The sequence below is a fragment of the Lutra lutra genome, chromosome 11 (genome assembly GCF_902655055.1).
Source record: "Lutra lutra chromosome 11, mLutLut1.2, whole genome shotgun sequence".
NCBI lineage: Eukaryota > Metazoa > Chordata > Mammalia > Carnivora > Mustelidae > Lutra > Lutra lutra.
In genome coordinates this window covers 45,884,867-45,907,259 of record NC_062288.1, presented here as the reverse complement: position 1 = coordinate 45,907,259, position 22,393 = coordinate 45,884,867, and the positions used below count along the sequence as shown (strand labels likewise).

The 22,393-nt window shown below is 35.3% G+C and overlaps 1 protein-coding gene across 4 annotated transcripts in view; it reads left to right on the top strand.

Annotated features, from left to right (window-relative positions):
• Nucleotides 1-22,393, top strand: part of VWDE (von Willebrand factor D and EGF domains) — a 70,787-nt gene that overhangs the window by 36,346 nt on the left and 12,048 nt on the right. For all 4 annotated transcript variants that reach the window (XR_007121513.1, XR_007121514.1, XR_007121515.1 and 1 more), the window contains 10 exons: nucleotides 2,673-2,809; nucleotides 6,818-6,973; nucleotides 7,080-7,184; nucleotides 8,783-8,897; nucleotides 10,851-11,101; nucleotides 11,961-12,180; nucleotides 13,684-13,821; nucleotides 18,980-19,549; nucleotides 20,947-21,042; nucleotides 21,125-21,220. Coding sequence is in view for 1 of the 4 variants with exons in the window: in XM_047694996.1 (XP_047550952.1) it covers nucleotides 2,673-2,809; nucleotides 6,818-6,973; nucleotides 7,080-7,184; nucleotides 8,783-8,897; nucleotides 10,851-11,101; nucleotides 11,961-12,180; nucleotides 13,684-13,821; nucleotides 18,980-19,549; nucleotides 20,947-21,042; nucleotides 21,125-21,220 (1,884 nt within the window). In the remaining 3 variants the exon portion in view is untranslated. The remainder of the gene's footprint in view (nucleotides 1-2,672; nucleotides 2,810-6,817; nucleotides 6,974-7,079; nucleotides 7,185-8,782; nucleotides 8,898-10,850; nucleotides 11,102-11,960; nucleotides 12,181-13,683; nucleotides 13,822-18,979; nucleotides 19,550-20,946; nucleotides 21,043-21,124; nucleotides 21,221-22,393) is intronic.

The following is a 22,393-nucleotide window of genomic DNA, read 5'->3' as shown; positions in this document are numbered from 1 at the left end:
TTCCTTCGCCTCTGCCCACCCCCCCTGCTCTTGTTCTCTCTCTCAAATAAATAAACAAAATCTTTAAAAAAAATCAATTTGATTTCATTAGCCATTAAACCAGTAATTCCAGATTTTCCTTCTACCCCCACCATCCCACCCTTGTATCTGAGAGACTTCGCCGTCTCAGTAAATGCAAACTTCACTCCCCTGACTGTTCACGTTAAAAACTTAGAGTCATTTTGACTCTTCATCTTTTTTTTGTTCATGCCTCAGGCTTAATCCGTTAGTAGCAAATCTGGCTCTAGCTTTAACAATTTTCATCTCTTTCCCAGCTACAATTTAGTCCAAGCCACCTTTATTTCTCATCTGGATTATTACAGATTTTCTCAAAATTTATTCTCCATGCAGCAACTAAAGTGATCCCTTTGAAATGGTAGTGGAATTATAGTACTCCTGCTTAAATCCCTCTCATTGGCTGTCCTTCTCCTTCCAAGTAAAACCTACATTCCCTACCGTGGCCTAGAAGACCTAATGCAGTTGGAGCTTCCTCTCTCACTGAATTTCATCTGTCATTCTCTCCAGAGCTCACAGCCCCCCAGTGTTATTAAGTGGTTGCTTTGCTGTTTCTCAAAGAGGCCAAACCTGCTCCTACCTCAGGACCTTTGCATTTACTTTCCCTCTCACTGGAGCATTCTTCCAACATCTATCTTTGTGATGGACTTCCTTCTCTTCTCTCTTCAAATGTCATTATTTGAGACATCTTCCATGGTCATTCAAAATAAAGTAATTTCCTTCACACACCCCATAGTCTTTATGTCCCTTCATATAGTTAATATATAAGTTTTCTTCATAGTCTTGAAAACAATTATGCAATATACTTTATTTTTCACTTGTTTTCTTTTTGTCCTCCTATATTAGAATGTAAGTTTTAAAAAGGCAGGAGCTTTATTCTGTTCATATATCCCCGGTGCCTAGAATAACATCAGAAAAATAGAAATTGCTCAGTAAACATTTGTTGAATATGAAAGAATAAACTAGCAAATATATATTTTTAATTTTCACAAATATTTTAGTGTTCTGAGCACGCAATTTATGATCTTATATTCCACTGCTAGTAAAGTTATATTCACTTAGATTTTGCCAGTACTTAGAGAACTGTTACTTTTATATGCAGCATTTATCTATTTTGACAGCCAGATCTTGCTGATACAGATAGTGTATCATCTTACTGAGACCAGAATCAGATATGTAACAATATGATGATCAGTTAACTCTGACAGCTAGGAGAAATTTTTTTCCAGTGATTGAAAGTACACCTAAGATTGTGGTGGCATATAGGATAGCAATAATACATAACATTAGTAACATTTTTATGAAATTTTGATAACTCTTATACTGTTTAAGAATTTTAAAATTTTAACACATTAAATTTTAACACATTGCTAATTACACTGTTTTATTACAAAAGTATTTTTTTTTTAAGATTTTCTTTATTTACTGGGACGCCTGGGTGGCTCAGTTGGTTAAGCAGCTGCCTTCGGCTCAGGTCATGATCCCAGCGTCCTGGGATCGAGTCCCGCATCGGGCTCCTTGCTCAGCAGGAGCCTGCTTCTCCCTCTGCCTCTGCCTGCCATTCTGTCAGCCTGTGCTCGCTCTCTCTCCCTCTCTCTCTGACAAATAAATAAAAAATCTTTAAAAAAAAAAAAAAAGATTTTCTTTATTTATTTGACAGAGAGAGATCACAAGTAGACAGAGAGACAGGCAGAGAGAGAGAGGGAAGCAGGCTCCCTGCTGAGCAGAGATCCTGATGCGGGACTCGATCCCAGGACCCTGAGATCATGACCTGAGCCGAAGGCAGCGGCCTAACCCACTGAGCCACCCAGGTGCCCCACAAAAGTATTTTTTAAGGTTTTTTTTTTTTAGGGATTTTATTTATTTATCTGACAGAGAGAGATCACAAGTAGGCAGAGCGGCAAGCAGAGAGAGAGGGATGAAGCAGGCTCCCTGCTGAGCAGAGATCCTGATGCAGGGCTTCATCTCAGGACCCTGAGATCATGACCTGAGCTGAAGGCAGAGGCTTTAACCCACGAGCCACCCAGGCACCCCTACAAAAGTATTTTTGGTATAACCCATTATGGCATAGACCAAAATGGCAAGAACAAAACACAGGCCATTGTAGTAGTGATTTCTTAATGTTTGTAAATAATTGGTATTAAACATTATTAAAACATTAATTAAACCTGTATATTTAGGTACTGGTAGTATCTTTAATGCTATTTTTATTGCTTTGATGGTGGGTCACACTTAACACCAGATTTCTCTTAGTATTTAATAGTTCAGGGGCACGTGGGTGGCTTAGTGGGTTAAGCATCATGATCCCAGGACCTGGGATGGAGCCCCTGGTTGGGCTTCCTGAGCTGCTCAGCAGGGAGCCTGCTTCTCCCTCTCCCTGCCACTCCCCCTGCTTGTACTCTCTCTCTCTCTGTCAAATAAATAATATCTTTAAAATACATACATACATATATATATATATACACATATATATATTTGTTTAATTAATGTACTAATATTTGGAGTAGAGTTCAGAATATATTTTCCATATGCTTTTAACTTGGACCTTGAAAATAATTAGTTTATTTTTCTGGAATTAAAGAAAATTTGTCCATTTTGTTTTATCATTCTGTCCAAAGACAAGGCTCCTGAAATTATAGAACTCGAGAATGCTGGATTCTGTAATATTCGAAAATATAATTGTATGACAATGAGAGTGTTTGGTCAAGGCTTCAAAGAATCACCTTCAATTAAATGTGAAGTTACTAAACTGCAGGTATGTTAATTATAGTGTTGAAAAACAATCAAGTTTATGATTTATTCAGATTAATTTTATCTTGAATTAATTTAGTCTGTCAATTAATAACATAATCTCAATGGATGTCATAGCCATAGAGCGCTCAATAGGAAAATGGTTGAATTGCTTGACCTTAAAGCTTCTTCCTTATTTGTTAACTCTATTAAACTATTTTATATAATTTTTATTGCAGTATTGGTTCATTATTCTAGTTATAATAAAAAATTAAAATAATATTAAGCTTTATATGGAAGCTTCTGTATTTATTAAAATGTAAAACCACAAAGAATGGAGATCATTTTTATCCAAGCCAGCCTGTGTGGCTTAAGGGGCACAGAGATATGAACAGTTCCCTCTACAAAACAAAAAGTTGAAGAATAATTGCACTTATCCCTCATTTCAAAAAGAAAATAGTGTTTTTCTTTCTTTAGGCCATAAATAATGGACATGATCACTCAGTTTGAACACTGGTGTATCAAATTACACCTTATTTTGATGATTATTTATATGGTCTTCCTTTTCTTTATTCAAGTGGATTTTTATTTTAAGGGAAATTCTTTTAAAGCACCTACTTGGATAAGCTGAAAACTTAAGACAGCAAATGACATTTTAGCATTCTTTTTACTTTTTCTCTAAATTGCTAAAGCCAAATGGAATCCTGAGATTGAGAATTTAAGGAGGAAATAACTTTTGTATCTGTCTTTATCAGATATTTATACAAGAAAAATATGCTTATTTCCAGATTTTTTGAGTAGAGCTTTTCTAAATAAATATTTTATTTAGAAATATTTGAAGAATATTGAAGAATAGAAATATTCTTCTATTGAAGAATAGAAATATTGAAATATTTTAATCCTAATGAAATAATAAGACACACAATAGAAAATGAAATATATATATATATAATTTTGTTCACTTACTATTACTCAAGTGAGTAGACATTATATTGTTTGTGGCAGAATAAATCATATGATATCACACTACCATTAAGTGATTTGCCAAGAAAGAGAAAGTACACTTTGTACTTACTTTCAGATATATTATTTGCTGTGATATTTATTCTCATACTACCTTTTTTCCCCCTAATCATTTGATAAAGAGCACGCTATGAAATTTTCTAACATACTATACAGAACTACAGAAAGAAATATCGATGTTCACTAGCCCAAACCAAACTTACTTAGATTAGCTATTTTCTTTAGCACCCTGTTCAGGGTATTTATATATTTCATTTGTAATACAATTTTTTTAAAGATTTTTATTTATTTATTTGATAGACAGAAATCACAAGTAGGCAGAGAGGCAGGCAGAGAGAGAAGGAGGAAGCAGGCTCCCCACCAAGCAGAGAGCCTGATGCGGGACTCGATTCCAGGACCCTGAGATCATGACCTGAACGGAAGGCAGAGGCTTTAACCCACTGAGCCACCCAGGCGCCCCTTTTTTTTTTTTTTTTTTAAGATTTTTTTTATTTATTTGACAGAGAGAAATCACAAGTAGGCAGAGAGGCAGGCAGAGAGAGAGGAGGAAGCAGGCTCCCTGCTGAGCAGAAAGCCCGATGTGGGGCTCGAACCCAGGACCTGGGATCATGACCTGAGCCGAAGGCAGCGGCTTAACCCACTGAGCCACCCAGGCGCCCCCCAGGCGCCCCTTTTAATGTTTGTATTCCACTTTGAATATCCTCTGCACTCTGGTTGATTTTAGTTATGTACTTATTTGGAACGTATACAAGATACTATCATGGTTCTGAGGGTTTGCACCATATGAAAGGTACACACAGAGAAATGTCACCGTTTTATCATCTCTACCATTCTGTCCATTACCCTTTCTTTCCATCCCATTTCCATCTATCCCCTGAAAGTATCCACTCTCACTCTTCTCTGGTTTATTCTTACTGCCTTTCTTTTGCACAAAGGAACAGATAAATCCCTTTTTTTTCCACATGAGAGGTAGCATATTATAGATGTTCTTTTCTACTTTTGCAGTAGTAATTTTAAGCAAGTTTTTATCTAGAGATCCAAGCACCCATCCAATCCTTTCTTTCACTCCCTGCCCCCAGACCAGGACTTTACAGAATCCAATTTTTAAATACTTAGAGGATTAAATCCAAATAGCTATCCTAAAAATGAATGGCCCTTTGTGATCCAGTTCTTGTCTATTTTTGCAAACTTGAACCTCCTGGATATGCTCTACTAAAATCTCATGCTGTCTAATGGATCCCCACATTTCATTTGCTATTCCCTCCAAACAAATTGAATAGCACTCTCTCCATTTCTGCTCCCTGTGTCCGAATAGCAGTCTTCTACTTTCAGGAGGAGAAGCCTCCCTTGACTGCTAGAGTCAGTGGCTTCTTTCTCTTTCATTAAGCTTTATTTGAGTCTTGGTTTCAGTAATATTAAAATTATTTTGTCTGTCTTTTCCTCTGTGATCTTTTTCATCAGAAAGTCCTCAGCACCTATAGATACTCACAAAATATTGATCAATGGAAAATAAGTAGAACTCTGTTTATTCCTTATTTGGGGTAAGCTTCTCTAAATGTGGGTGGAAATGATTTCTGTATGAAATCTCATTCAATACACAAAGTCCTGTATCCATCTAAGTGTCCTTATCATGACTACCCGGAGACATTGTTATTAGTCCCCCTCCATAGGGGGGGGTACCACTGAACTGACCTGTCTGTAGGGCCAGACTCTACACATCCCCTTAAACGTGGAGATTTCTACTGTGACCTACTCTGTCAGTCATCAGTATTTAATATAGTTTTAATATATATAGTATTTAATATAGTTTCTGCTGGCTACAGATGACCGCATGTTCTTGCCTTCTTTTCCATCTCCTACTGACCCTCAGTATGGCAGCATCAACATGCTCCTTGCCCATTTCTGTGCAATTGAAAGCATTCTACAGTCATAAATTTTTAAAAAAATGTAAATCAAAATATTGTTAATAAAATATGGCTTTTTAGTTTTCTATGTAGTTACCAGTACCAGAAAATTATTCTGGCTTTTCTTCTTTAGGCACCAATGCATTTTAATACTGAAAAGTAATCCCTTAATATAGATTAAGTATGATTTGCTACTGAGTTATTAAGTAGGGTGAACTGGTTAGAATTAAGTTTTCAGTTTCGTAAATTTATCTGAACTCCCTTGAGCAAAAATGGTACTTATTATGAGGACAGTACGTTTTTCTCAGAATCAGGATTAGAATGTAATTGCCGACTTCTCAGGAATAACTTGAATTTGGGACTTGAACACATGAAAACTCAGTATGTCTGCATTTGTATGTGTGTGTAGTTATCTATCTCAGTTCTTTTTTTCTCTGTGGGCTTCATTTTTCCCTTTCATTAGATACTGGCTTTCTCCACATAGTGAAAAACAACAGCGACCCATAGCTCCATAACTTTGTGTCTTGCACCTCAAGCCACCAGAAGCAGACTGGTCCAACGTGCCCCCTAGGACAAAGTTAAAATAGTCCAAGTAATCAAAGCATTGGCTCAACTTAGATCCACCCCTGGAGTGGTTACATGTAGTCAGGAAGATGGGTCATATAAGAACTTGAGAGGGCTCTGGGAACCAGACAGAAAGAGCAATTTCAAGTTGCAGTAGAAGGTGAGGAGCTTTTGCAGGAGAAATGACTTTCTGGGTAGGAAATCAATCCACTGTTGGCCAGTTATGTAGTCGAATGTGTTTCCTCTTGCTACAAAACTCATGGCATGGTGATTCATTATATATGACTGATATTGGTAACTTCTTTGATTTGAACTCACAAGAAATGCATGAGGTGTCGGAAGCAGTTTACATCAAATTAAAGTGTATATGGTTTTCATTATTCTGGATAAAATTCAATGTTGATGTCACTTTTATTACTTCATTATATATTCTATTATACCAGCCATGCATTTTAAAATTTATCTTTTGATTATATGTAATTCACTAGCAAGGAAGTTCTATAATTAAACAGAGGTTAATTGCCTTCTCATTATGCCTTTAGTATAATAACAGTAAATGGATCCTTGGAAAAGCTGTCTACACGAATACTGTTTTTCAAAATAGCAGAACCATTGATTGTCAGCTGCCCCCTGATGTCCAACAGTCTGATACCGTAAATCTGATGGGGGAGAAACCAATTGCAAAGTGGCAATTAAAGGTAAAAGAGAAAAGACATAAGTAAATTTTATATATTAAAATTTCATAATGAATTTATGAAGCTACATTTAGAATAGATCTTCTAATTATAAAACTACATCTTACAGGTATCTAATGATGGTTATAAATTCAGTAATCCCAGAATAATGATCATATATGATGGGGCTTGTCAAGTTTGTGGTCTCTATGAGAAGGACTCATGTACTATAAAGGTATGCATTTTTTTTCCACTTATTTTCACATTTACACAGTTGGTATTTTCATTTCCCGTGCTATTGGCATATTAATGGCATATTAGTTTTTTCACCTTCATATCAGAAATACTAATGGAGAAAAGCCTTTCTCAAGTTTATATACAGTTAACTAAAATTGTTATTCTGCCCATAACTGTTGTTGAAATGGCAAGGAGAAGGTTTCTACCTTGTATGTTTTGAAATGGCAGTTTGTTTATTCCTTAAAAAAATTCCTTAAAAAAAAAAAGTAGGTTCAGATTGAATTTTAACTCTTACATATATTCCTTTTGAAATAGTAATAATGATTTTCTAGTAAGATGTCTGTCCACAGTTACCTAATCTTCTTTGTAACTAGGGACATGCAGGATGGAACTTGTAAAATGTATAAGGCTAGCACTTTTATAAGGAGGTTTTTTGTTTTGGGTTTTGTTTGTTGTTGTTGTTGTTGTTGTTGTTTTGTGGCAACTAAATTCATTGGACCTTGCAAATCTCCACCACTGAAGGGATTTTGGAAGAGCCCAGCCACAGCTGAATCCTCACAGCCACACCCTCTTCATTTAGCTGCAGTCTCTTGGTTTATCAATAGATCTTTCTCACAGGCCAGCTGCTGATGTAATAGATACCAGGGATCTAATATTACTTGGCTCTTCAAAACTGAGAAGCATATCAAATAATATTTATGTAGATAAAAATTTAAAGTATTAAGTTTTAGATCTTTCTTCCCTTGAGATTAGCAGCTAGATGTTATCAATAAGAAGTTTCTGTTTCTGAAAAGTTGTTTGATTCTTACTTTCCCTTAAATATTCCATTTCCACATGTCTTATAAGATATACTTTTAAAATGTTACAATTCACAATTGTTTTATATTGTTGGGGCTATTTTGTTCTTATTTTTCTATCGTGTTCTAAGTGACATCAGAAGAGATTTTTGTCAAATATGCAAAGTTTATATATGCTGAACAAAATTTGGTCTTTTTCTTGGGTTGAAAATGATTGCTACATTTAATGTTATTTTTTTGCAGATCAGCTTCTCTACTAGTTTGTATAAGGATATCCATTGTCAAATGTGGATAATTATATCATAGTTCTTGTTCAGTTTCACCATACTCAGAGGACATAGTGGGCTCCTAGAGCAAGGGAAAATCGTTAGAAACTAATGTGTTTCTATAAGATGAGCAGGGGAAAAATTATTTCATTTTTTTATTAATAGAGCATTTCCAGCCTGAGTTAGCAGTAAAAACAAAACAAAACAAACAAAGAAAAAACAAGAAGAAAAGACAGATTTTCTTCCTTGTTATTTATAAACTAATTCTACACAAAGATAAATCTACATATATGTTTTCTTATTCCCTCCATATTGATCAATTCCATAGGCAAATTACACAGAAGGAAAAGATTTGTTTTCTAACATACATTTATGATGAGGATATATGAAAAAATGTTTCCTAACCAGAATAGACTTATTATATGCTTTCACTGGAATCACCAACATTTATAGTATTCTATGTACATTTTTTTTCCTAAACACTAACTATAATGACATCTTAATTGTTTTTCTCTTTTTAAAATTTCCATTAGGAAAATGTTTGCATTATTGATGGGCTCTGCTACATTGAAGGAGATAAAAATCCTACCAGCCCTTGTTTGATTTGTAGACCAAAAATTTCAAAATTTACTTGGTCACTTTTAGAAAGTAAGTTAATCTTTATTAATCCAGATATTTTCTCTACAAGATATTTTTAAGTGATTTTAGACCATGAGGTATATAGTGTATATATGTACATAAATATATTTAAGATGTGTTTAATTTAGGATCTTTCCTAACTGCATGACTTACTTTGCTTGAACATAATATAAGATAAAATGTTATTTCATGTAATTTCTATGATTATACTACAATAGGGCATGGGATTTTCATTTTAATATTTGATACTGAAAGCAAATGTGAATTATTAATGGAAGAAGTGGGAATGGCTAATTCAGTTACACACAGTCTGTACAAGTCAAATAGCTACTAACAAAATAGACTCTCAAGTACTATATAAGTACATAAAACGTCCATCAGTAAAGTTGGTGGGTTTAGTGGAAAGAGAACGTTACTTTGAGACCAAAGCTCTATATCCTATCCTTAGCCTTATTTCTTTTTAGTTTTGTGACAAGACATTTAGCTATTTAAATTCCAGAGGCCATGCATTCATCAGCTGTTAAATAAGCCTTCCTGGATTCAGTAATCTATTAAGTGCCTTACAGCCCTACCTTTCTGTGACTCCGTGAATATAATAGTGGGTCCAGATAATGTCTGGATACTTAGTTCCACCCGAAAAAACACCCCACCTCATAGTCATGTACCATATAATTTCCTCACTTCCTTAAGTACAGCTGTATATAATTCCACATAGATGTTTCTTCATTCTCTTTCCTCAATGAAAAGACCAGGCATCACAAAATACAACAAGATACATTTACTCCCTGCCCCCATCCCCATGTAATTTTATCTGAGTCATAAAACCTTTTATTTATACTGTGCTTTGTAACATCACTATATATATTACTGTATATACAAATTTCATGACTGCATTAGACCATTTGTCAGATGATTCATTGCTCAGGTGCAAGACCCATGGGGTGTTATGGGAAGACAATGAAAATTTGGAGAAGAATTTAGTGCCAGGGACAAGGGAAACACACTATAACTTCTGAATTGGTATCTGTGTTTTTAATGGTTTCGGTATGACTGACTCATCATAGATTTACAATGTTCAAGGATACCAGGGGTTTGGAAATACCATCTGTCCCAAGTTTCTTGTATTGAGGGATGAGGAAATTAAAATCAGTAAATTGTATAAAGATATATGAGGGCAGAGCAGGAACCAGAACTACAATCTCTTGGCATCAGTGCTTTGTTGATGCAAGTGGAGTGTGTTTGTGCCCAGCACAATGGAAAAGACTATTCTTCCAATCTGTTAAGCCAGTTGGCAAGGGAGGGAGCCATTTTTTAATGTGACAATGTAAAAAGATGTTTTAAAGCATTACTTGAGCACAAAAGGAGTGCTCTCTGTCCTCTCACAGAGTTCCAGCAAGTGAGCTTGGCAGCAGGAAGGATCTCTGAGGAGCAGAGGGTTGCTGTGACTCTGTGGCCCCCAGTTATAAAGGGGGAGACAGGTACAGTGAGGAAGAGTCAGGGGAGTCAAATGAACCGTCCAGACATGGTGGAGAGTAAAGGAGAAATAAAGAAAAGAAGATGCTGAGAGGGAAAGTAAAGCTGAAAAGGGTAGAGGACAAAGAAGAGTGAGAGAACAAGCACTGAGTTGGTCGACCTGGAGAGGTAATTGCAGACAGGAAAGAAAGAAGAGGCATCCAGTTTGGGGAATGCAAAAGTGTTTCTCTGTTCAAAGTGCTTTTACACTCTTGTGGCAAAGTTTGAAGTCTTGCACCTGTGAGTTACTTTTACATTTCCTCAGAATGCAATTGAATTTATTCTGAATGTAAAAAAAAAAAAAAAAAAATAGAGCCAGGGTAGGTAATGGAAGTTTTAGCTGAGTTTGAACTTCATCAGAAAGTTCCAGTAGGAGCTCTCTCTATTGTACTTTCCCTTTTCCTTTTTTTTTTCTACACGAGTACAAAGTAAATGTTTTCTCTGTGACAGACAACCAACCCCCAGTGATTCAAATACCACAAGACAAATTGCAGACATTTTTGGGGGAGAACTTTGTGTACCAGTTCACGGCCTTGGATCCTGAAGGTTCTGACATCCATTTTACCTTGGACTCGGGTCCTGAGGGAGCAAATGTTTCCTCTACAGGACTTCTCACATGGAAAACAGAGTCCCAGACTCCACAGCAATTCACTTTACTCTTTAACGACGACTGCAATGCTGAAACAAGAGTCACGATTATGGTAATATTTATCATTACATAAATGCCACTGAATTAATTAGCAATATCGCTATCCATTTTAAACTTGCAATATAATCCTTAATTTGTGAAGAGGAACTAAATTATTCAACATTTCATGGAAAATTAAACTGCCAACATGCTGTTTTTGTCAGAATTTAAAATCTTATGGAGAATCTCAAGTCTAGAGCATGGAGCTAAAGGACTGACTCCTAGATCATTTTCACCTATACTTAACTATGATAAGGATAAAGAATGCATTCATTTCTACCTCTCTGAAAGACCTGTGCTTAACCTCAGGTTGATAATTATACCCTTTCATTCTAGTAAAGTCATTTTTTATTGACCATTCTTTAGATAGTATCAGTCATGAGCTGTTAATACTATTTTTTTTGCACTGTATATGCTCGACATTTGAGACACACTCATACAGAAGTAATGGTATGAAGTGCAGTTGTGTACAATTTCATGGTAACCACATAATTCAAATGATTATTTACTCTCTGTATTTTGGGATAACTCAGGTGACTGACTGCTTTACTCTTTATGGATTTTTGTTCCGGTTGTGGTGCGTGCATTATAGAAATTGATCAATCATCTCGTAACATTTTAAAAAATTATCCCCAGCATTTATATTTTGGCTATGCTCTTGAAAGTTGGCATAATTACTTTATTAACATATCTTTTTAAATAGTCTTTTACATTAAATATATATATTTTTTAATTAATTAATTTATTTATTTTTGTAAAACTTGTTATCTGGTCTTGTACATAAACATACATACCAATCACAATTTCTGGAGCATAAATTGAAGTTAATTTTATTGAAAAATAAAGCATCTTACTTTTTGTTTCTTTTGGAGGTGACTGTGAAGTCTTGTGATTGCTTGAATGGTGGATCATGTGTGTCAGATAGGAAGTTTCCTCCAGGAAGTGGAATGTACCTGTGCATCTGCTTGCCTGGCTTTGAGGGGGTTCTCTGTGAAGTGAACGTCACTGAGTGTCAATCGAACCCCTGTGGCCTTGGCAGGTGTATTAGTGGGTTTCCCAGTTATTCTTGTGTATGTCCACCTGAACTCAAAGGTGAGTTTTGGTTCTTCACGAGTCAAATTAGTATGTGATCAGATTAGAAAGGAAAGTTCTGTGGCTTTCCAAGTAATCTACAGATTACTCAAGCAAGCGTATGTTCCTAAAGATTTTAATATACATTTTAAAAAGTGTAGTAATAGTCATCACAAATACGTTTGCTACCAATATCCTTTTATTATTGTACATTGCTTACAGAAACTCTTATAATTTTGCCCATTTTTGTCATTTTAATGGCAATATTCTATGGCTGTGTTGTATTTTGCAGGTTCCTAAACATTTCTGTCTAAATTTGGTAGGTAGAAATGTATTTAAATGTATTCTATTGAAATATAACATGAATGAAGAAATTTGCCATGGGAAATGTAAAAATTATCATTTAAGGAAGGTTTATAATTCATTTACTTAAAAGATCATGATATAAAGTTAGAGTTGAAATCAAATGAAATTTGCTAACTCATTAATTATCCTCAAATGTCTGATTCTAGAAACCTCAACTAAGAGTATGAATGACACCTTTTAATTTCCCAAAGCTTTTTGCAAGTCATACCAGTGTTCCCTCTAATTTAAATAGATACAAATGTTAAATAAGTAAATATGTAATTATTGAGTTGCAGTTTTTTTCCCTGAAGGCATCTATTTTAACATAAAAATGTTAGAGGTGCCTGAGTGGCTCAGTCAGTTAAGTGTGCATCTCTTGATTTCAGCTCAGGTCATAATCTCGGTCTTGAGATCAAGCCCCACATTGGCTCTGGGCTCCATGAGGATTTAGGCTTGTCCCTCTCCCTCCTCTTTGGCCCCTCCTCCTGCTCAGTCTGTCATATAATAAATAAAATCTTAAAGTAAAATAAAAAATTTATCATTTGGGTCTGTTAGGCTACAGACTACATTTGATTGTTTCATGATTTTACTCTAATGAGTAAATGACTGAATATATTCATTCAAATAAGTTTTTGAACATTTCAAAGAGCAACACTTGATCTCAAAAAATTTTACTGAAGAAAGACTAACTTTTCCTAGCACGCTATAAAATTTTCATGGACTTTCACAGCTAATGCAATGACTGCCGTAAGTTGTCCTTAAGCTAAGCTGGCAACCATTCTAAGACCTTTTTAAAAATTCCTGGAGTGTTTTTAACAAAGTAAAAATTGCTGCTCTAATATGGTAAATTTTTGCCTTAAAATATTAATGGGTTTTTGTCTTCTTTTTTATAGGGAAAATCTTATGTACTTGAAGGGTCTTGTTTAATGTTAAATAGAATCTAATTAATGACTATGTTTAACTCTGTTGTAAATTTTAAAATTAGTACATTCCTCTTAATATATTACAGCTTTTCTGCAGTTTGTAGGGCATACCTTAATGTAATAGAAGTAAAGATATCTTTTGGAAAGTAAAAGTAAAATATCTTCAAGCAAAAGAAATCAATCAATGAGCACTTAACAAGACACATAATGTTTTTCAAAATAAATAATTTGAACTCTCAATCTTTATTTTGTTTAGGCAAAAATTGCCAGGAAGATGTTGATGAGTGTGAATCCAGGCCTTGCTTTCCAGGAGCAGAGTGTCTCAATACCTTTGGCTCCTATCATTGTGGTGCATGTCCAAAAGGATTTTATGGTGATGGGAAAATATGTTATGGTAAAAGTCCCTATTTTCTGCCATGAAATATTTTTTGCTCCATTTAATTAATCCAAATCCCTCAGTTCTATTATCTCTTTTACTCCAGTATTCATTCAGTGTATATTCATTAAGTGTCATGCACTAAGCTGGAGGTGGAGGATGCAAAAATAGGTAAGACATTCCCTCTGACCTAATGGGTTTGAGTATGATACCAGGGAGTCTGATGTAATCACCATAGTTCAATATGGCATTCTATGTCTGTTGATAGAAGTGCCTGGAGAGACTAGCAGGAATACTACACAGGGAATCACGTCTACCTGGAGGGATAATGCAAAGTTTTTTAAAAAGAAGTGTCATTACAGCTAAATCTGATGTATCCAATCAAGAGAGAAAAAGCTTTCGAGGCGGAAGAAACATCATGAACAAAGGTAGAGAGGCATGTAACATCACAGCACACTTGGGCACTATGAGTAATTAAGTGTGCTTAAAATATAGAGGGTAAGAGGGACTGCTGCAAGAGTTAAAGCTGGAGTCCTAGCCAGTGACCAGATCACCGAGAAACTGTGAGAAACATGACACAGTTTACAGTCTACTCAAGAGCAGTATGAAGGATGGACCACTTATGTGTAAGGAACTGTGCAAGTCTGAAGGTGGGAAGAAAAGCTAAGACAGTATTACAAATAAACAGGAAAGACATGAAGATAGTCTGACCTTGGAGGAGGAGATAATGGTTGAAAGAAACACTAAAGGAGCAAGGTGATGGTCCATGGTCAGTGATTGGGATTAGCATGGAGAGAGAAAGAGAGTTACTAAGTGCCAAGTGCTCAGTTTAGGTGAATGGGCATGTAGAATTGGCTTTCATATTGCTATGCATTAATAATGTCACCTGAAAATTCATATGTTGTGTCCCAAAACCCCATTGTGGCTGTATTTGGAGTAAGCAGTTGAATGAGGTCATAAGGGAGGACTGGGATCCAATAAGATTAGTATTCTTAGAAGAGGATACACCAGAGAGCTTCATCTCTCTCTGCCATGTGAGGACAAAGGGAGAAGGACACAGGGAGAAGGTATGGGAGCCAGGAAGAGACTCTCACCAGGAACCAGATGGGCCTGCACTTTGATCTTGAACTTGCTACCCTCCAGAATGATAGGAAAATAAACTCCTTTTGTTTAGGATACTCAGTCTATGGTATTTTATTAGGCAGCCTGAGCTGACCAAGATACATGACACACATGACATCTAAGTAAGAAGAAGGGGTTTTGGAAGGGAAAGAACGAATTCAGTATGGATACATAGAGACTAAGGTGACTCCAAGTGGAGCTCTGGAGGGAAGATAAAGTTAAAGATACAGTTCTTAAAGTTATCAGTCATGGATGAAATTACCCAAAGAGAATACGAAGAGACAGGAGGACAAAAATTGGTGGATATCAACCTTTTAAAAGCTTAAAAGAGAAAAGTTAATTATAGAAGACAGTGTCAAAGAACTGTATTTTGTTACCTTTAAGTGAATAAGACCTCATATTGATGAAAAATAAATCAGTTTGTGAGTCAGATTGGAGTGGGCCAGTCTAGCACTAGAGGTAACAGATTTAAGCCCAGTGCAGGCTGGTAAGGGGAATTCCCTACTATCTCAGCCACTCACATTTCCCCTTCAATACCCAGTTCCAAATACTCAACAGTATTGTACCCTTTACTGTGTGCACTAAAGTGATTTAAGATCAGCCTTTTGCAAACAGAGACTCATTCCCTGAATAAAACCTGTATCAAGTGGAACTTAAGAGGTAAACAAGTTGAACCATGTCCCATTACATATGAGTGATTAATAAGTTCCTTAACTCTGTCAGAGGCATTTGTGTATTTAGGAAGATGCTTGTTAATACAAAATAATTTTTTTTCTTATTGGTATTGTTTACTTCGTTTTATGGCAGACACCAGAGTCACTGATTATAAAAGTCAATACAGCACAGTTCTTATTCTTTAGATTGCTGACTAGAAGAGGAAAGAGACACATGAGTCAATATCAAGGACAAAACTCTGTGGGAGAATACAGATGGATGAAATTGGGTGGGTGGGTGTGTGACTATAGGAACACCTGTTAGTCACATCGGACTGCCATAACAGAATAACAGATAGGATGACTTAAACAACAGAAATTTGTTTCCTCAGAATTCTGGAGGCTGGAAGTTCAAGACCAAGGTACCAGCAGGGTTGGTTTCTGGCTTCTCTCCGTGGCTGACGGATGGCCCCCTTCTCACTGTGTCCTCACGTGTGCACCCTCCTTGTGGTTCCTTCTGTTCTTAAAAGGACACCAGTCATATTGGATTAGGGCCCCACTCATAACTTCATTTAACCCTAATTACCTCCTTAAAGGTAATACAGTCACATTTAGAATTAGGACTTTAACATAAATAAATTTGGGAGACACAATTCGGTCCATAATACAAGGATTTGCTGAAGAGGTGACATTTAAGCTAGCTCTGTAATCTAATTTGTGAAGAGTTCAATCCAGGTGACATTTTTATGCATAGTAATTTGGTTTTATAATGGTGTAATCTGTTTTTCACGTATACATCTACAGTTGAAACACAGTTTTTACATGAGTGTGCCACACATACTGTAGTTCTTACAAGTTCTAACAAAAGTGAAACTAAGGAAGAGTATGGTAAAAATGCCATACAGAGAGATAGGCATTTTAAGTCAACAAATAGAAATGCCTCTAGTAAGTAATGGTCTTGCTAAATAAAATCAAAGGACAAGTAATACCTCTCATTTATTTTCCAGAACCAACATATTTCTTCCTTAGGAATTTTTCCCTTTAGAAAGATTGCCTAAGATTATACAATGCAGTTTACAAATTATTCTTTTTCTTTCTAATCCATTCACTCCTTGGCTTAGTCTAGAAAAATGATGCATGTTGTATAATGAACAAATGATATCTAAGGTGATTTCTGCGAGGCTTATGATTATAAGTGACCATTTCAAAGTTACATTTTATAACTCCCTGGTCATTCAACATCGACTTAAACCTTAAAGACTAGAAGAAACTCATTATTTCATTAGGCCTTTTCTTTTCCACAGTGCTGTCCTTATAACTCTTGATTTATTCAATTAATATTCTGATTGTCTTCACAATGACCTTACACATTTTACATAAGCTTTCTTTATGGTTTTGCATTTTATAATATTAGCTATTCATCTTGCAAGATTATCACTGCACTTATTTTGCAAGATATCTTTATCAATTACTGCAATATAGGAAAACTCTTGATTTTAATTTATTCATGCATCCAGTTGCCTTATTAAACACTCTACACTTTTTTTATAGTTGATTCTTTTTCTTGGTTTTATAAGTAGACAACACCTCTTGCCAATAGTGAGTTTGTCTCTTATTCTTATTACTTCCTTATTATAATAGTAATTATGATTTAATCTATATTTATGATATGCCAGGACAAATATTTATATACTGTGTCATTCCATCTTCTCAATAGCTATAGACAGTAACAGTTATTATTTCCATGTTAGTCATCTGTACAGAGGCATAGATGGGTTAAGTATTCTGTTCAGATATATACAATTTGTAAAAGAAGAGAGATTTGAACATGAGCAGTCTGACTGCAGTCCCAGCTCTCAAATTTGAGCCCTCATTGTAATGGCTGGACCTCCAGTGTGTAGGCAGGGAATTGTTTTTAATGATTTTAATGGAAATTCTTCTCATGTTTCACCATTAAGTATGATATTACAGTAGGTTTCTGCTAGAAACCCTTCATCCAGTTAAGGGATTTTCCTTTTATTTGTTGCTTTCTCAGAATTCTCTTTAGATTTAAGTTAGAAGTGGTTTTTAGGGGCGCCTGAGTGGCTTAGTGGGATTGAGCTCTCTGCTCAGCAGGGAGCCTGCTTCCCTCTCTCTCTCTGCCTACTTGTGATTACGCTTTCTCTGTTAAATAAATAAATAAAATCTTTTTTAAAAAGTGGTTTTTAAATTTTATCAAATGGTTTTTCGGCATTATTTATGACTTGCTATAATTTCTATTAATGTTTTGTTAGACTAACTTTTTTAGAATGTTTTCAGGACAAAATCATATCAAATTTTTAACATTTTATATTTTCTTTATATTATAATATCATAATGAAATTATGTAATGTAATTCGGTAAGTAGAGATACAAGTCCATTTCATCCTGATGTTGTAGTCTGTAACTACACTGCTTCATTTCATCTGGTAGTATTTCATTGAAAATGTATATGTATTTTCATAAATGATACTGACTTTAGGATTATGTCACTTGATCAAATGTTTATAAAACTTTTCATCTCGGGGCGCCTGGGTGGCTCAGTGGGTTAAGCCTCTACCTCCGGCTCAGATCGTTATCTCAGGGTCCTGGGATCAAGCCCCACATCAGGCTGTCTGCTTAGTGGGGAGCCTGCTTCCCCCTCTCTCTCTGCCTGCCTCTCTGCCTATTTGTGATCTCTCTCTCTGCCAAATAAATAAATAAAATCTTTAAAAAAAATAAAAAATAAAAAATTTTCTTCTCTTTCTGTGCATTGCAAGAGTTTTATATAATATTCTTGATAATTTTGTAATTTTTTTTCTATTAGGTCATCTGTCTTAGCATCATATTTAATGACTTTAGATTATTTTAGATTATATAGATTTAGATTATTTTTGTTTCTCTTATTGCAATTGTTCTATCAACTCCTCTGGCTCTTCTTCAGTCAATTTAATTATATATATTTTGAAAAAAAATTTTAAGTCTTCTTTAAAATTATACATAGTATGTTTGTATGATTTAAAATTTGCTTCAGATTATTATTATGAATTGCTCACATATCAAGAATACCAACGTGAGCAATTTCCTTTGCTTTGAGCCTCAGTGTATGAAGTGGTCAATAAATGTTTGTTGGCTATTTCTAACTCTTAATAAAATTATTAATTATTGTTCTTTAACTTTTACAATGTTTAACAGTCTGGGTACCTGATATATCCAGAGATTGTAAATTCTTTGAAAGCAGGAAGTGTATGATGACTTCTTACTACTGCATGGTTCTTAGTGTAATGGCATACATGTGATAGGCATTAAATGAAGGAATGAATTACTTAATAAATACTGGGGAAAGAGCAGAATATTAATAAATGTTATTGACTGACATTTCTTTTTCTTTTTTGGTTCTTCAGATATAAAATTTCAGTCACTGTCAACAGATCATTCATCATCCGGTGCAAGCTTTACCCACAGGCCTGCCTCTATCAAAAAGTTCTTGAACACAACCAGTGACATCTCGCACTTCTCATTAAAATCAGTTACAACTCAAATGAATAATTCAAAAAACATTATTTCCCATCAGATACCAGGGTTTAAACAGGCGGATCATACTATCAGTACAAATCTCAGTCTGGAGGAATTGGGAGTGTCGACGAAAAACCATATTTCTTTAAGCATCAACCCAAATGGTTCCCCTGGTGAAGTAAAGGATGTTAAACAGAGCACTATCCAGACAGAGGCTGGAGGGAATAATTCTCAAATTAACAGGCCTGCCAAAGGTTACACGCAGTATAAGGATGGGTTTGCCTCATCGGTTACTAGAGCCATCACTATTTTGCCAGAAAAGCCTGGATGGACCAGAATATCAACTTGTGCTGACTCACCTTGTTTTCTTGGTGTTTCTTGTGTGCCAACCACAGATGGTCACTTCCAGTGTGGACGCTGCCCCCTTGGATATTATGGAGATGGTATCAATTGCAGAGGTAGTATGAAAATTCTTGAGAAGATGCAAAGAAACTATTTAGTTCACATTTAAGTGATTAAAAAGAGAGGCCTCTCTATTAATTTCTGCTTACTCCATTTAGTTCACCAATTTCTATTCATTGTATTTATTTATTATTTATATATATCCTCTTCATATTTCAAAAAAATTAACATGGCTGTTCCTGAGTTATTTTTAAAAATTAAATCAAATAGTACTATAACTATATAATATATTATAAATATGTTTTGGGTACATGCTGTGTTCCAAGGTTTATAGACACATTCTTTATCAATTATGTCATCTAATCCATAAAGACTCTGCACATTGACTATTATTTTTCCATTATCCAGATAGGAAAGGCAGAGCCTTACAGGGCTAACTGACTTGCCTAGCATTAAGCAGATAAAGAGAGAAAATAAGGATATGAATAACATTGTGGTCTGGATTCTTTTTAGCTCACAGTGGGCATTTAGCACTTTAAATTACTAATTTGGGTGTATTTGCTTATTTGCATAAACTGGGATTCTCTATAATTCCTCCAGCTCTTGAGAATAAAACAAGTTGGGCATCACTTTAGTTTTGAAAGGAGTGTTTGCTTCTTTTCACAATTACCAGTATTGTTTTCTTTGAGGCAAATCAAATTTTTGGCTTTGATACTGCAGAAGCTATTTTGTGTTGTTGGTATTTTGTTATTTTGTTGTGTTTTGATTTATTTGAGACCAACTTAATTAAGCAATAGAGCTGTTGGGGTATGTATTTCTTTGTTCTCAGTATTACTGAGAGGTACTTTTTCTGTTTGTTTTTGGGTGTTTTTTTTTTTGTAGGAATAGTGATAATAATAACAACTTTCAATACTTACATGTTTATAATATAAAATGTCATATTGTTAGTAAGACAGAACAATCATACATTTTGTTTACCTCAGAAAAATGTTAGCTGCCTAATAAAATATATCAGGTAGTTAAGCTTAAGGAATATAAACTTATAAACTTAGGACGTGTTTCTAGCATCTTGTTCTTTGAAATTCTGATTATTCCCACCATTTACCAACATTTGTCTGATTAGTTTCTGAAACTTTATTGACCCCTGCAAAAGTGTAATCCTTTTTATGGCTAGCAGCCACCTTCAATCCAACATCAGGCTTTGCTGGGGGAGTAATGACCTCCTATGGTACTTCTTTCTGACTGTATTAGTCATGTTTCTCAGTCATTCTAGTAGTAAAACAAATTCAAAGGGAAAAAATAATCTTATAGATAAATGCAGTGGCTATTGTTCAATAAGCCGCCTCAGAGTTTTCAAATTTCAGAGAATTTGACTTTTCTTATAGGTAAGTCTGTGGGCAACATGTGTCTCTTCGGTCCGCAGTTCAGCGTCTTCTTTCCTTCATTTTTGCAGCCATTTGTAGACATCCGTGTGGAAAAAGCAGGGCGTGTGTTGCCCCGGACATATGCAGGTGCAAACCGGGCTACACCGGTTCTAACTGCCAAACTGGTAGGTACAGCAACTCACTAGTTTGTATAATGAATTTAATTGATAATGGGCATTTCTAAAACATGAGCTTTATTTTATACAGCTATGTGTCATCCTGACTGCAGAAACCATGGGAAATGTATTAAGCCTAACGTTTGTGAATGTCCGCCAGGGCATGGTGGAGCAACGTGTGATGAAGGTGATCGTGCAAATTAAAAATCAAATAAGAAGCAAAATAACACCGTTTTCTCTAAAGCTTTTTAGGAAGATAATTCAGTGTTGCTGTGTCTATACTGATACATCTTCAATGCTGGCAGGGAAATCTAAGCTTTTTAATGTTTATTAAAAATAATTTATTTGACGCTTCTAAACACTTAAGCTTCTAAAATTAGACAGCCAAAGAGTCACAGCTTATTTTTCCTTGGTAAAATTGTCCTCAGGAGTAATATTTTTGAGATTTAGTTGTAAGGTGCCATATCCCGATATGTATTTTAGTTTCAAGCAGGGGACTCCTGATTATTGAACGACTTGTCAAAACATGACTCCAAGGAAGTGCTAAATACCAAATAATTAGAAGATATTAGGTGGTAAAAAGAATCCTAAAAAGTGATTTTTAACAACGTGTATATAGGGACGGCTGAGTGGCTTAGTCAGTTAAGCGTCTGCCTTTGGCTCAGGTCATGATCTCAGGGTCCTGGAATTGAGTCCCACATGGGACGCCTTGCTCAGTGGGGAGCCTGCTTCTCCCTCTGCCTGCCTCTCCCCCTGCTTGTGCTCTCTCTCTGTCTCTCTTTCTCTGACAAATAAATAAATAAAATATTTTAAAAATAAATAAAAAATAAAAACATGTCTATAGCCATATAATTTTTTTTTGGGAATCTTAAGAGGAGAGTTTATCAAATGGCATTTTCAAATGGATAATATTTTAAAAGGACACATTTGTTATCTTTAATATAATAGTCTATTTATTATTTGTTTTTTAAATATTTTATTTATTTGACAAAGACAGACACAACGAGAAAGGAAACACAAGCAGGGGGCGTGGGAGAGGGAGAAGCAGGCTTCCTGCCAGGCAGGGAGCCTGATGCGGGACTCTATCCCAGGTCCCTGGGATCATGACTTGAGCCAAAGGCAGACGCTTAATGACTGAGCCACCCGGGCTCCCCTTAATATAATATTTTAAAGAATATCTTTGATAAATGGTACAAATAACTATGAACAAGCTAAGAGCCACACTAAATACTTCCATGACAAGGCAAAGTACAAATTAACGAATTAAAGTAAATCCAGAGTGAACTAATAGAAACAATATCAATGATGATGAAAATAATTGTGGAAATATAGGAGTATTCCTTTTTTTTTAAATTTTATT